This window comes from Eubalaena glacialis, chromosome 8 (genome assembly GCF_028564815.1).
Source record: "Eubalaena glacialis isolate mEubGla1 chromosome 8, mEubGla1.1.hap2.+ XY, whole genome shotgun sequence".
In the NCBI taxonomy this organism is placed as follows: Eukaryota; Metazoa; Chordata; class Mammalia; order Artiodactyla; family Balaenidae; genus Eubalaena; species Eubalaena glacialis.
In genome coordinates this window covers 21,868,296-21,882,635 of record NC_083723.1, presented here as the reverse complement: position 1 = coordinate 21,882,635, position 14,340 = coordinate 21,868,296, and the positions used below count along the sequence as shown (strand labels likewise).

At 41.4% G+C, this 14,340-nt stretch overlaps 2 protein-coding genes across 3 annotated transcripts in view; one reads left to right on the top strand and one right to left on the bottom strand.

Moving 5' to 3' along the window:
* PHTF2 (putative homeodomain transcription factor 2) overlaps positions 1-2,829 on the bottom strand; it is a 115,390-nt gene extending 112,561 nt beyond the window's left edge. The window contains exon 1 of the mRNA XM_061197645.1: positions 2,749-2,829. The gene's annotated coding sequence lies outside the window, so the exon portion shown is untranslated. The remainder of the gene's footprint in view (positions 1-2,748) is intronic.
* Positions 2,830-3,304: 475 nt separating this feature from the next.
* On the top strand, positions 3,305-7,291 carry TMEM60 (transmembrane protein 60). Of its 2 annotated transcripts, XM_061197643.1 has the most exons (3): positions 3,305-3,471; positions 3,644-3,832; positions 6,598-7,291. In XM_061197643.1, the coding sequence occupies exon 3, from the start codon at positions 6,648-6,650 to the stop codon at positions 7,047-7,049; it is 402 nt and encodes a 133-aa protein (XP_061053626.1). In that variant the 5' UTR covers positions 3,305-3,471; positions 3,644-3,832; positions 6,598-6,647; the 3' UTR covers positions 7,050-7,291. The 2 variants fall into 2 exon arrangements, with proteins under 2 accessions (XP_061053626.1, XP_061053625.1); XM_061197642.1 differs by lacking the exon at positions 3,644-3,832.
* Positions 7,292-14,340: the final 7,049 nt, after the last annotated feature.

Below are 14,340 nucleotides of genomic sequence, written 5' to 3'. Positions count from 1 at the left end.
GAATTCTCTTTCCATGAAACCACACACTCTACGGCACTCTCTTATAGTATATATTGCATTGTGTTACCATTATTCGTTCAAATATCTCTCTCTCCCACTAAAGGGATGTTCCTCAAAGACAGGGAAGGTGACTCCATCCTTACATCCCAGCAACACTCAACAGGGCCTATTATACAATGATCTCAAAGTGTTACTGAATATTCAGTTTATGGTTTTGCAGCATTATTTTCCATTGATTAGTCTCCTTCAACCAAATCTCTACAAAGCCATTTTTACTGTGATGGGAAAGCACAACAGCTTGGAATATAGGCTTTGTAATCAGATTGATTAGATGTGAATTCCACCTCCACCAACTTATTAGCTGAGAAATCTTGAACACATGAGTTAACCTACATTAACTCATGGGAGGACAGTAATCACAGTAGCTTCCTCCTAGGATTAAAAGGATTAAATGAGGTAACATAGACAATCCTAATCTTTTCCTACATGCTACCCTAAATTTTCTTTGGCTCAGTCTAGTGTAGCCTTTTTCAATACAAATTCCTTATAATTTTGATATTACTCAGCCATAATAAAGAATGAAATAATGCCATTTGCAGCAACATGGATGGACCTACAGATTATCGTACTTAGTGAAGTTAAGTCAGACAAAGAAAGACAAGTATCACATGATATCGCTTATATGTGGAATCTTAAAAAAGGGTACAAATGAACTTATCTACAAAAGAGAAACAGAGTTACAGATGTAGAAAACAAACTTATGGTTACCAGGGGGGTGGGGGGGTGTATATTGGAAGATTGGGATTGACATATACACACTACTATATATAAAATAGATAACTAATAAGGACCTATTATGTACCACAGGGAACTCTACTCAATACTCTGTAATGGTCTATATGGGAAAAGAATCTAAAAAAGAGTGGATATATGTATAACTGATTCACTTTGCTGTACACCTGAAACTAACACAACACTGCAAATCAACTATATTCCAATAAAAACTTAAAAAAAAAATTTCCTTGCAATTTTGAATGAAATGGACTAGCCAAAAAGGTTCATGTTTTAAAAACTGCTCAGGTCGCTTACTTGACTTTTAGGGCCAACTGTCCAGTGCCAGTTTGGACTCAAAAAGAGTTTATTCTTGGAGGCTTGACTATGCAAGAGTACCCCCACTGTATACTATATTTTATTTGCTCACCACATTTTCAAGCCCTACCAGCAAGTTTGAAAATTGGAACACAGACACTTCCTACTTTACTACCACCTAACTTAATACTACCTGATGCAGGAAGACAACTAACCTGTGTGAGAGGCAGGCTATTTCCCCTGCAAGAAAACACTCCTGGAACCACCTGTGTCTGGTCTCAGGCATGGCTCATTCTCCCCACACCTCCATATTCGTCTGGAATCTAGAGGCTAAGCCACTACACCTGACAGAGGATACCCATTTCCTTAAACTTAGCAACCCTTACTCCAAAAAGTTAGGATTTTATATTGTTATGCTATTTTATGGCTCTTTAGGCTAAAATGCCTAGTTTCCAAATTATCAGAATTCCCCCTTAAAATTTTAAAAATCTATGAAAAAGCCCAGTTTTGGAGAAAAAAAGTTTTTAAAAATACATTATCCCTAGAAACAAGAGCAAACACTAAGGCTATAGCCACAGTCTCAAAGGGGGAAAAAAAAAGAAAAATCTTCAAATGCCTAGTTGGCTAAAGCTAACCAAAAGCTATAAAATCAAAGTACCATAAATAACAAACTAACCTCAAAGTAAGCAGAATATACCATTAACAAAGTGAGCAAGTGTGAATAACAAAATACGTAACACGTTGACCACGAATTTTAAAATTACTTGGTATGTAGATACAGAGATTAATAAACTGTTCCAGATTCTGTACTTCCCTAGACAGTATATGTTGTTATAAAGCAGGTCCTTCTTTTTTTTTTTATTTTTTTTTGGCCGGGCTAAAAATTAAAAGGGTGACAGATTAGTGACAGAATAATCTCTGAAGTTCTACAAGGAGGTGTTGCTTTAGAAAGCCATGACTCGAAGGAACAATACCAGAACACTGGCTGTCAACATCAGACAGATAAAAATAAGAAAAGGTGAAGCACGCTGATGGACCGCGCATTGTTTCCAGACAAGAAATATCCCTTTAAGGCCCATGCCAAGGATTTCAGCGCCAGCTCCGCAGTCAGTGCTGGAATCAGAAAACTAAACTGTTGCCCGCTCAGTGGGAGCAGGGCAGCGACCCCCTCCAGTCGGCGTCCAGCGCGCGCAGAGTCGCCCCCTCCTCCCGAGCCCGCTCCTCCGGCTGCTAGCTGGCCGCTCCCCGCCGACCCCGGCTCGGCCACCCGATGACCCCGCACTCCCTCCAGGACCCGACGCGCCCCAAACAGAGCGCTAGGGGAAGGAAGCGAAGGAGAGGGGCCTTGGGAGGGGACGGAGGGGCGGGAGGCGGCGCTGGGCTTCGGCCCATCACTATCAAGGCTCGAGGACAGCGCGGGTTCGGGAGGAGGGAGGCTGAGCCTCCGCCACCGGCCAAATGATAGTATCCCGGAGCGCAGGTGCCGGCGGCTGCCGAGGAAGTCACGGGCGGGGAGGACGACGCGTTGCCCCCAGACCCCCCATCTCCATCCCACCCGCCGCTCTTCTCCTCCCTCGTCCAGCTTCATCCTCCGCTTCTGTCAGAACCCAACGACCTCCACGCGGCCCGCCTCAGCGCGGAGGTGATGCCGGCTCTTACCGTAGGAAAGGGCGCCGCGCCGCTAGGAGGCGGCTGGAGTGCGCGCGGGAGACACCGAGGCAAACGCCGCCGCCGCCACGGGAGCCTGAAGAGCCACAACGAAGCAACCCGCCGGCGCGCTACCTCCAGAACCGTCGCCCCACCCCCTCTCCCTCAGGATTTTGCGCCGGAGCCTGCAGTCTCCGCGCGCTGACTGCGAGAGCGAGAGGAGGGGCGGGGCGCCCCGCGGAGGCGGGGCCCAACGCTGGCAAGTCTGATTGGCATCTGTGGGCCCAATGGAACCACGGACACTCCCGGCTATGCTTAGACTGACTTTCCTCCTAGCCCGTAGCGATAGAGAGGCGGGCCTACTGGCTTTTTTTATTGCCGCCTTTTTGACAAACTCGATCGCACGGAAAAGTCGGTTGGTTTGCACTGGCGGCCAAATGGTCCAATTACCGCAGGGAAGGAGGCCTCTGAACCCAGATTGGCGTTCTCTCTACCTATAGGGTAGGCCCAGGGCGGTGAGACCCTGCCCCGGATGTGGGCGCGGCCCCGAGGTAGACCTGAGAGCGCTTCCACTGTGGTTGTTGGGAGAGGCGGAACTGAGATCTTCTTCTTGATTATCATGTGACGGGTTCTGGATTTAATGGGGGAAAAAGCGTGGAAAAGGCCAAGGATCCAAACTGGCGAATTTCCTAATCTTCGCGCCCCTCTGCGCTCTCCAGCCAGCGGCGCTGCCAGGTGAGTCCGGGGCTCCAACGAGCCGGCATCCTCCGAAGTGCACTCGCCCCCCGCGCCTCCCACCCCCCGGTGCCCTGGCCTCCCGATGCTTCCGTGGGCCGTGTCGCCGCCCCTCATCCCCTCACCCCCTCACACTCCCGGTCCCAAACGCACATACACCTCTTGGCACCAGGATTCTGTTTGCATTGTGGATCATATCGTACAAGAACTGCGTTCAACTCCAGAATGTACTGGTCCCACAGTGCAGAATGGGGGGAGTCCGGATAGGGCACCGCTGGCGGACCATCGGCATTCGAAGACGAAGGGCAAGGATAGTTTAGGAACGCCCTGAAGTTCTGAGACAAGTAGGCCCGAAAATCAGGTAAGTGTAAGCAGAACGCTGTTCCTTTGAAGGATGGTTAGGTTGGCCAAGGCTGTTGCACAGGAACCTTTAGAAAGTGACTCATTGTTTAGAATAGTTCTGTATTGGGGGCCCATTAAGCAAAACTGTCTTCGGGATGGGGCGAGTTCACTGGGAAGTGTACTGGCAGTCGCGAGAGAAGGGAAATGGGAGATGGTGTGGCAAGCACCATGGACAAATGATCGAGTCCACACACCTGGTACCGAGACGCTGAACTGTGGGCAGGGGCCTTTAGATTGCCATTTAGGGGAAGCGCAGGTTTTAACAATGGATAAGGAAGCATATACTTAACTATCTTGCAGGTGCAAGAAATAACCACCTCAAATGAGAAATACTTTAGTTGAACAAATTTTTGTTTTGGAGTATGCAGCTCCCTCCACCCTGCCCCCCCCCCCACCGCCCTTCTTTAAGAAGAAAGAAGAGTAGTAGTAGGAAACAAATATAATAAGTTAACGGAGATTTATTAATAAATTAATGAAATCGGAGTTGTAGGTCATCACTGAATCCCAGCATCCATAATCCTTCAAGTGTCATTTAAATATCAACAGAGTGCTTCCCAATCGAGGGCATTTTAGTAAAAGTGCATACAAAAGTTTGTTGCATCCCACATAATAGAACTTGTAGCCACAAGACTGTGTTCTTTGCAGCCTTTTCACCTCCAGTCTTCAAGTACCTGTGTTGAATGCAGCTCCCTTCCTATGACCAGTTGCTACTCAGTTCTTTACAGAAAAAATGAAGCTTGACTCATGCAGTGGCTGGCTGATGGAAAAGTTACGTTTAAGCAACTGTATTATCGTAAACCTTTTTAAAGTCCATAAAAATGGCCAGATCGATTGGAAATGGGAATTGAGCAAATTCAATTTACAGTGTGAAACCCATCTGTAGTTACTAATCAGTACGTACCTCTCCACCTCTTCTTCCAAAGTCAGTCCCACATTCCACTATGGCAGCCTCTGGCCGGGAAAGGAGACCAGCACAGAAAATGCCTTCCTGGGAGCAAAAGCATCTGTTTTTCATACTGCAGTATGAAATATCTGCCAGCCAAGTAAACAAGTTGAGTGCAGGCAGATGGGTATAAGGGAAAGAAGGGAGCTAGGAGACTCATAGGTCACTATTGAAATAAAACAGATATATACTCTTGCACCATGACAGCCACCCACTGTTTGAAGTAGTAGAGATGTAGCAATCAAAGTTAGTTCTAAAATATAATTACTTAAACATGATAGTCTAGGGTATTTGATTTATCTAGCCAGTTTCCTCACCTTTTCCCTGTTTCTTATCTTCCTGCATTTTTACTCCTATCACCCATGCTTTTGTTACCATCCCCATTACCTTCCGATCTTTTCCTGTTGCCGTCAAGTGTCTTCTCTCATCCTCAGTCTATCACTGCCCAGTGGCTTATTTCCCTCTGTTTATAATCATACTTAGATTCCTCCTTTACTGAAAATTTCTTCTTGATCCTTCCTTTGTCATCCTCATTGTATGTCTGACCTTTCATCTTCTTTTCTCCAAATGTTTCAAAGGAATAAAATGTTCTCAACTGTTTGCATTTCATTATCTTCTGTTAACTCCTCACCCAACTTCATGCAGCCTGGCTTCTGATTTCCCATTCTATTTACCCTTTTCCAAATGGTCACAAGGTTGATAAAAAAACTTGAGTAAGTATGGAACATACTGTAAACTTATATGTGAAGATTAAATAAGTGCTTATACCTAAGTATTATAGATGAATGCATTCCTATCAAAATTCCAAGTTTTTAAGAATTAGTGATTTTAGCATTGAAAAACATGGAAGGTCGAAATAGTAGAAAATATTCTGGAAAAGAAAATGGTAAATAGGTACTAGACCTCTCAGATATTAGAACATATCCAGTAACAGTCATACAGTACTAGTACAAAACAGAAATATAGATCAGTAAGACAAAATAGGACTATAAGAAATAGCCCCAATTATTGAATAATTTAGCATCTAAAATCACAAAACATCAAAAGTTTTTAAAGTGGTTTTGATTATTGGATAGCAAGTAATAAAAAAGCATGATCGATACCACAAAGCAAAAATATAAGTATTATTAAAAAACAAATTTTTAGACTAAGAAAACAGGTATTTGTAAGACCTTTGAGAAAATTTGATTTAAAAAATGCAAGACCCATAGATTAAGCTATGTGAAAATCCAGTGTTATCAATGTGTTCTATATTATTTAACCCAATGCCCTCTTTAAAATCATAATTCTACTTAATGTCTTAATTTTTTATTAACTGTTTCCTTCTTATTAATACTCTCCTCTCTTGGCTTGATACCACCCCTTCCTTTTTCACTTTGATTTTGAATGCTTTTTCTTAGTATTCCTTGAAATTGAATGAAAATGAATAGGTGTGCAAGTGTACAAAAAGAGGTTAAGAACATCTCTTAGGTGCAGGAAAAAGATCATGAGTGCCTGGACTTGTGTGACAGCAATGAAAAGGAGCAGACTGTTCTTGAGACATTTTGAATAGAGCTTACACCCAGTGGATATACTAAAAATTGTATTTTGTCACAGCTACAAGGGGTGATGGATATGTTGTCAAAGATGGCTACAGGTTTTATAGATGATGAAAGTAAGACTGGCAGAATGTTTTCAAAATTAGGAAATCTGTGAGTGGGAAAGAGCCAGCTTTGTAAACCAGGAATAGAAATTTTTTTTTCTGGTATCAAAACAATCTTGACTTTTTTTCCTTCTCTTAGGGTATATTTCCCTTCTTTCGACTCTGCAACAGCCTCTTTAAACTGTTTAAATGAGAATGTCCTTGGCTCAGAGAGTACTACTCACCTGGCTTTTCACATTACTCTTCTTGATCATGTTGGTGTTGAAACTGGATGAGAAGGCACCTTGGAACTGGTTCCTCATATTTATTCCAGTCTGGATATTTGATACTATCCTTCTGGTCATGCTGATTGTGAAAATGGCTGGGCGATGTAAGTCTGGCTTTGACCCTCGACATGGATCGCACAATATTAAAAAAAAAGCCTGGTACCTCATTGCAATGTTACTTAAATTAGCCTTCTGCCTTGCACTCTGTGCTAAACTGGAACAGTTTACTACCATGAATCTGTCCTATGTCTTCATTCCTTTATGGGCCTTACTGGCTGGGGCTTTGATAGAGCTTGGATATAACGTCTTTTTTGTGAGAGACTGACTGCTAAGGACATCATCTCATTTTATTGCTGTTCAACAAGCTATCATTAAAGTGTTCTGAATCCTTGCAAGCTTGAAGAGTGCCAGAGAACTGAGAAAAATATCAAATGTAATTTTATATTGCTTCCATAAAGTAGTCTTGGTGAATCGTGGACTTCTAGTCAACCCAAAACTTAATTATTCAATATTTGAGTTATTAGTACCCTTATTGTCCTATGTAAATAAAGTTTGTTTTGGATCTTATTTTTCTACTTGACTATTGAATGATCTGTTTTAAGTATGTGATCAACATTTAAAGTAAATATAAAGCCTTTAATCTACATATTTGGGTAGAAGTTTAATATATCATGGCCCCATTACTACCAAAGTAAATAGTGCTTCTCGATTATGAAGGAAAAACACAGTTACTGAAATAATTAGGGGTGCCACTTCATGTTTACATTCAGAAAGAATCTGAGAGTTCGACAGTTTTTTTTTTTTGACTGCTTTGGGTCTTCGTTGCTGTGCGCGGGCTTTCTCTAGTTGCGGCGAGCGGGGGCTACTCTTCATTGCAGTGCGCGGGCTTCTCATTGCGGTGGCTTCTCTTGTTGCGGAGCACAGGCTCTAGGCCTGCGGGCTTCAGTAGTTGTGGCTCATGGGCTCTAGAGCGCAGGCTCAGTAGTTGTGGCGCACGGGCTTAGTTGCTCCGCAGCATGTGGGATCTTCCCGGACCAGGGCTCGAACCCATGTTCCCTGCATTGGCAGGCGGATTCTTAACCACTGCACCACCAGGGAAGCCCTCGACAGTTTTTTATCTAGGCTGAGTTCATTGTTACCTCTGCCTTCTATTTGAAACAAATAAATTAGAGGTAGCATATTAAAACAGAGCAGAAGCTTGCCTCTTTCTAATGTTAGGGGAACTATACATCCCAGTTATGTCAGGAAAGTCCAGTTTATGCCTATTGTCCTGGGGTCTCAGGGAGTTAGTTCCCCTTTCATTCTTAGAAGTGTCCTGGTTTGAAAAATTATAGATCACCCTACGAGGGTACTTAACCAATTCCAGTGAAGTGTAGGTGGCAGTACTTACAAGAATTCCAAAGAGTCTTAAGTGTCTTATAACCCTAAAGCAGGGTCAGGGTGATGTTCTTGCCCTATACAGCCCTCACTTAGCTTTGGGAGTATCTAAAGTACTATTTTGTTCATTTAAAAAATATCTAACAAAAAAGTGGTTTCTGGTTGCTAATACTTGAGAGGATTGCTTAAATATAGCATTTTGGTCTAGTTCTCCTTTGTAAAGACAGATAATATGACAAAGTTTCAGCCACAACACTACAAATTAATACTGCTTAACTCTTTGTTTGAAACTACAGAGGTAGGGTAAATAAATAACAAACTGATCAGTTACAAATATTTCCCTGTCTTATAATTGGTATATATTAGTATTTGGGATATGTAAAAATAGGATTAAGAAGGATAGTTAATATGGGGAACATAATGTTCCAAGACTTGATCAGGTATTCCTAATTCAATTGAGAGATCTAAACTATTTGGTCACTGGAATCTATTATTAATACATTCAAAGCAGAAGAAAGCTGTAATCTCTGTGAGAAACCAGATAGGAGGGTTTTGTAGTTTAGGAAAACCTGTTTTTGTGAAAGTATCATCTAAGTATAATCTCTCACAGAGAAAAGAAGGAACAGCACCACATGTAAACAATCAGCTAGGCCAGGAGTGAGCAAAATACTTCTGTAAAGGGCTATATAGTAAATACTTAAAGTTTTGTGGGCCATATGGTTTCTGTCACAACTACTCGGCTGTTGTGGTGAGAAAGCAGCCATAGACTATGGTTATGTCTCAATAAAACTATTTGTGGACAATGAAATTTAAATTTTGTATGATTGCCACATATCACAACATATTATTCTTTTGATTTTTGTTTCAACCATTTAAAACTGTAAAAACCTTTCTTGCCTTACAGGCTATACAAAAAGCAGGTAGTGACCTAAATATGGCCTATTGGCAGTAGTTTCCTGACCCCTGAGCTAGGCCATGAAACAAGCAAAAGCAGAAATTCTATATGACATTACTAAGAGGAAATGTGGGACTGGTCTCCAAGGAAAAGAGAGAGAAGTTCGGTAAGAATTATATGTAAAAGGCAACACAATAACCAACTTGTTCACACATGAGGATCAATCAATTGTAATAGTATCTGAAAGAGTCCCAGGAAGTAGAACTCTTCTTAACTTGGTATACTGCCACACTAAATAAACAACCTGAAGTTACTGATGTGTGCCTCCCCGATTCGGACACCAGAGGTGTATGTTTTTTCCCTACATCACCAAGGAATTAACTCAGTTCTGACACTATCTGGAGATAGCATCAGATACCACAAGTTAAGGGTTCAATCCCAGAAAACTGCACGTGCCCCCCACCCCCTCTGCAACTTCAGATGCCAGGCACAAATTCAGGTTGTCACCTTGCTTCTGACCTACCGCCTCTAGAATGGAGGTTCCCATGACCCTCTCCTTGAATTTGATTAATTTGCTAGAGCAGCTCACATAACTCAGAGAAACATTTTACTTACTAGAACACCAGTTTATTATAAGAGGATATTAACTCAGGAACAGCCAGATGGAAGAGATTCATAAGGCAAGGTATGGGGAAGGGGTGCAGAGCTTCCATGCTCTCTGGGCACACCACTCGTTCCCCATCTCCTCATGTTCACCAACCTAGAAGCTTTCTGAACCTTGTCCTTTTGGTATTTTATGGAAACTTGATTACATAGGCATGATTAATTAAATCATTAGCCACTGGTGATTGAACTCAATCTCCAGCCCTGGTGGGGAGAGGGGGACTGAAAGTTTCAACTCTTTAATCACTAGGTTGGTTCCCCTGGCAACCAGCCCCAATCCGTAGGTTACCTAGCTTTCCAAGAGCTTCCTTATTAACATAAGCTCAAAAGACACCTTAATCACACTTATCACTTAGGAAATTCCAAGGGTGTCTGATTCCTATGCCAGGAACAGGGATGAAGATTAGATACATATTTCTTATTATAAATCACAATATCACAGCCTACTTTAGAACAGTAAGTAATGAGAGACATAAGAGAAATTATGCTTACAGACGGAAAAAGCAAAACTAATGTAATAATACATAAACAATAAGTATTGCAGAAAAATATCTTCCCCTTGGTTTTAGCTATAGGATACCTCCTTTATAATAGAGATGTTTACTGATGGTGTTTATAAAAAGAACACATTCTGCCTTAAGAAAGAAACTTAAATTTGAAAGGTTTTAGTGAAGTCATTAATTTCCAGGTCAACACAGAGAAGAAGTAACTTAAACTGGTTTGGGCAAATACTTATCAAAAAGTCTGAGTAAGGGCTTTCCTGGTGGCGCAGTGGTTAAGAATCTGCCTGCCAGTGCAGGGGACACAGGTTCAAGCCCTGGTCTGGGAAGATCCCACATGCCACGGAACAACTAAGCCTGTGCGCCACAACTACTGAGCCTGCACTCTAGAGCCTGCGAGCCACAACTACTGAGCCCACGTGCCACAACTACTGAAGACTGCATGCCTAGAGCCTGCGCACCGCAACAAAGATGAGCCCCGCTCGCTCCAACTAGAGAAAGCCCACACGCAGCAACAAAGACCCAACGCAGCCAAAAATAAACAAATTTATAAAAAAAAATTGAGTAAAAGCAACATGTGAACAAAATAACTTTTTATAGCAATTAAAAATATGAAAAGTAGGAAATATTCAAAGGAACCACGACTTATTCAACATTTCATGAACACAGAGACCAGATGTGGTGGCACCATCCATTACCACATGAAACATGACCACAAATCTACCAACGGAGAGCTTCCAAGCATTAAGAAAAATAGTTGCATAAAGCTTCAAGGAGTAGAGATCCATCCGTGGCTACAGCTTACTGTAATTTTAAGAGTTATTAACCTTAGAATTTGGTCGTCTGGTTTCTACTTTGCTTTTTCACAGTGCAGCAAATAAGAGGAACTGATATTGATTAATGAACAGAAGTGATGGCAAAAAAAGGAGAGGAAACCATAGAGCCATTTTCAGATAGGGGCAGGCATATTACTATGCACCTGCATCATAAAGAAAAGTTATTTCTCTCTATTGAGAGGAAAATTATCAGAGTTCTTTTAGCATTACATTAAACAAAGGGGTTTCCTTTAACCTTGATTGATCATGTTTGCAGAGTAAACATCACTCTTCCTCAAAGTATTATTGGTGTCCTTAGAATTCATGACTTAGATAATGAAGGTACACAGGAAAAAAACAACCTCCTCATGATAGAAAAACTAAAGCCCAGGTAAATGAAATGAAATTAGCCCATGGTCATTGATAAGTGGAGAAGTTTAACTCCAAATGCTATTTCCACAAATAGGTTTCCTATAGAAGAAAAAAAAAAAAAAAATAGAAAGCATCAACAGAAGATACCAGTTATCAGATGCTAGATAAAGACAACACTGGATTAAAAGCTTGAGAGGGATCTGCACTTCAATATTTTACTTTCATTTTGCTTGCCATTTAAGTTAGCCAATCATACTGTAACCATACTGGTAATCCTATACCATAAAGCAAATTTACTACCACTATAATCTATACACGACAAACACAAATTTGTAATTCACTTACATAAGGAAAAGAGAGTCTGTGACATGATTTTGAATTGCCATCCCTGAGCAAAATAGTGAACTAGAAAGAAGTCTGTTTTTGATGTCCTACCTCCACCATACCTCGCCTTTGACCCCTTGATGCAACTTTTTCCTCTTGCCAGATGCCTATCCTGTGCCCAAAATTAGAGACAGGAATACATAGAAGTGATGTGAAGAAGATGTGAAATGATTAGAGTGACCCAGCACACAGCTCTTCTAACTCTTCTTTTTACTATGTTAATTCCAGGATCAGAAGCTAACATTTGTAGTGTCTATGATATGCCAAGCAATGTGCTAGATAAGCATTTGGCATGTGCTGTCATTAATTTTCACCACCAATTAACAGAATAGGTATTACCCCCTATTTTATAGATGAGAAATACAGACTAGTGAAGAAATTTCTCAACATTATACAAGTGTACTATCCCCCTTTAATGACCCACAGCTGTGCTGCTACAAATGCCCTCAGCATATCATCCCAGTGAAGTGGCTTTACAGAACTTTGTCCGTGAAAATGTGCCACCTGTATGTCCTTGTCCCACTCCAGTAACAGAATAAAGACAAAGTAAACTAGTGCATGTTATCATCTTGCTTCAATATTTTCAATTTTTGAATGTTTATTTATAGTAGCAATAGGGAGAACAACACAAGCTTAATCAGAATGCCTCTCTGACAACCAGATAACCAGACTTTATCTTGCCAAATATGACTTAGGAATAGTTAAATTCTGCTTCAGACTATGAGATATTAAGATGCTTCTTAAATTATATTTGCTGGGCTTCCCTGGTGGCGCAGTGGTTAAGAATCCGCCTGCCAATGCAGGGGACCCAGGTTCGAGCCCTGGTCTGGGAAGATCCCACATGCCACGGAGCAACTAAGCCCGTGTGCCACAACTACTGAGCCCATGCTCTAGAGCCTGCGAGCCACAACTACTGAGCCCATGAGCCACAGCTACTGAAGCCCACGCACCTAGAGCCTGTGCTCTGCAACGAGAAGCCACCACAATGAGAAGCCCACGCACCACAACGAAGAGTAGCCCCCGCTCGCCGCAACTAGAGAAAGCCCATGCGCAGCAACAAAGACCCAACACAGCCAAAAATAAAAGATAATTTAAAAATTATATTTGCTATTTTTATCATTTTAGGTATAGTTAAAATTTATCCTTAATTTGTAATAATTTTCAGTGTCTCTCTAGTTGAAGGGAAAAAAGTTGAACAAGTTTTATAGGTATAATTATCTTTACAATACTCTCTCCACATTGCCCAATGGGCCTAGATATCTAATAGGTAGCTTCTTAAACTTTATATATAAGGCTGTAGTAAGTACAAAATAGAAACTTCATCTCTTTATAGTGCCCACTGATCTAATTTTCTCCACTTTTTTCTGTTGCAATTCTAGAATTACATTACGAATTAAGTCAGAGATGGACTTTTTAAATTATAGAAACCTACATAATTTGTTTTTCCACCCCAATTAAGGTTCAACTTTTGTTCCTTCAAATATTTATTGAACACCAAGTGTACTATATATTAGGTATTGGGGACACAAAGGGATAAAGAAAATTTGTAACTTCTAACTCATGGTTTAGCTAGAGCCTGACATACACTTAACAAATATGTTAATGATGTGAAGAAAGGACACAAGAAGCAGAGGAAATAATTGGATCTATATCAGCTGTGAGGTGAGGGGACAGTTGGAGCAGATGAGGTCAGTAAAAGATACACAGAAGAGATGATGTTTCACTGGAGTTTTGAAGAGAGAAGTAAGATTTCACCATGTTGTATACGAGGCAGAGATTTTCCCCAGCAAAGGCAAAGAATTTTAAAAGTACACAAAGGAAATGGCAAGTACTGCCATCTGGTAAAGCTGAAAATTGAGTACATCAAATGGAAGAGATTATAGTAGATAAGGCTGGAAAGGAAGGGCCACATCTTAAAGGCTCTTTGGAGCCATGGAATATTTCTAAGAAGAGTAGCAACCATATGTCTTAGAAAGGTTAATCTGGTGGTAACAAAATGGGCTGGAATTGGGGGTAGGGGCAGAGGACTGCAGGCAGCCTAGAACATTTTATGCTATTGTAAGAGTCTAGGTGAGATGAACATCTACTATGACTGTGAACATCTACTATAACAAGAGGAGTAGACAAACACTTCTGGGGTCAACTCAAGAAAATCTCATGATATATTGTAGAGTTGATGCGTGAACAACGTGGGGGTTAGAAGCGCTGACCTCCACGCTGGTGAAAATCCACTTGTAACTTTACACTTGGCCCTCCGGCCCTCCATATCCAAGGTTCCACACTCTTATATTCAACCAACAATGGATTGTATAGTACTGTGGTACGTATTTGTTGAAAAATGTGTGTAAGTGGACCCTCGCAGTTCAAGCCCATGTTGTTCAAGGGTCAACTGTACACAGAGGAAAAGACAGAGAAATCAGATTACCATGAGATGACTGCACAGAGAGAGAGAGTGATGCAATAACAAAATTAGGAGGGAATGGAACAGCTAATTCTTGGGGGCAAGGGAGAAGAATTTAGATTTGATTACATGGGTTATTAGAGATTAAGTGAGAAACCAAGGCTGACTTAAGTCATGGGGTCACGAAGATAGTTCAGGGACAAAGCCTA

Coding starts and splice junctions, on each gene's coding strand:
- TMEM60 (XM_061197642.1), top strand. CDS start 6,648: ATGAGAATGTCCTTGGCTCAGAGAGTACTACTCACCTGGCTTTTCACA.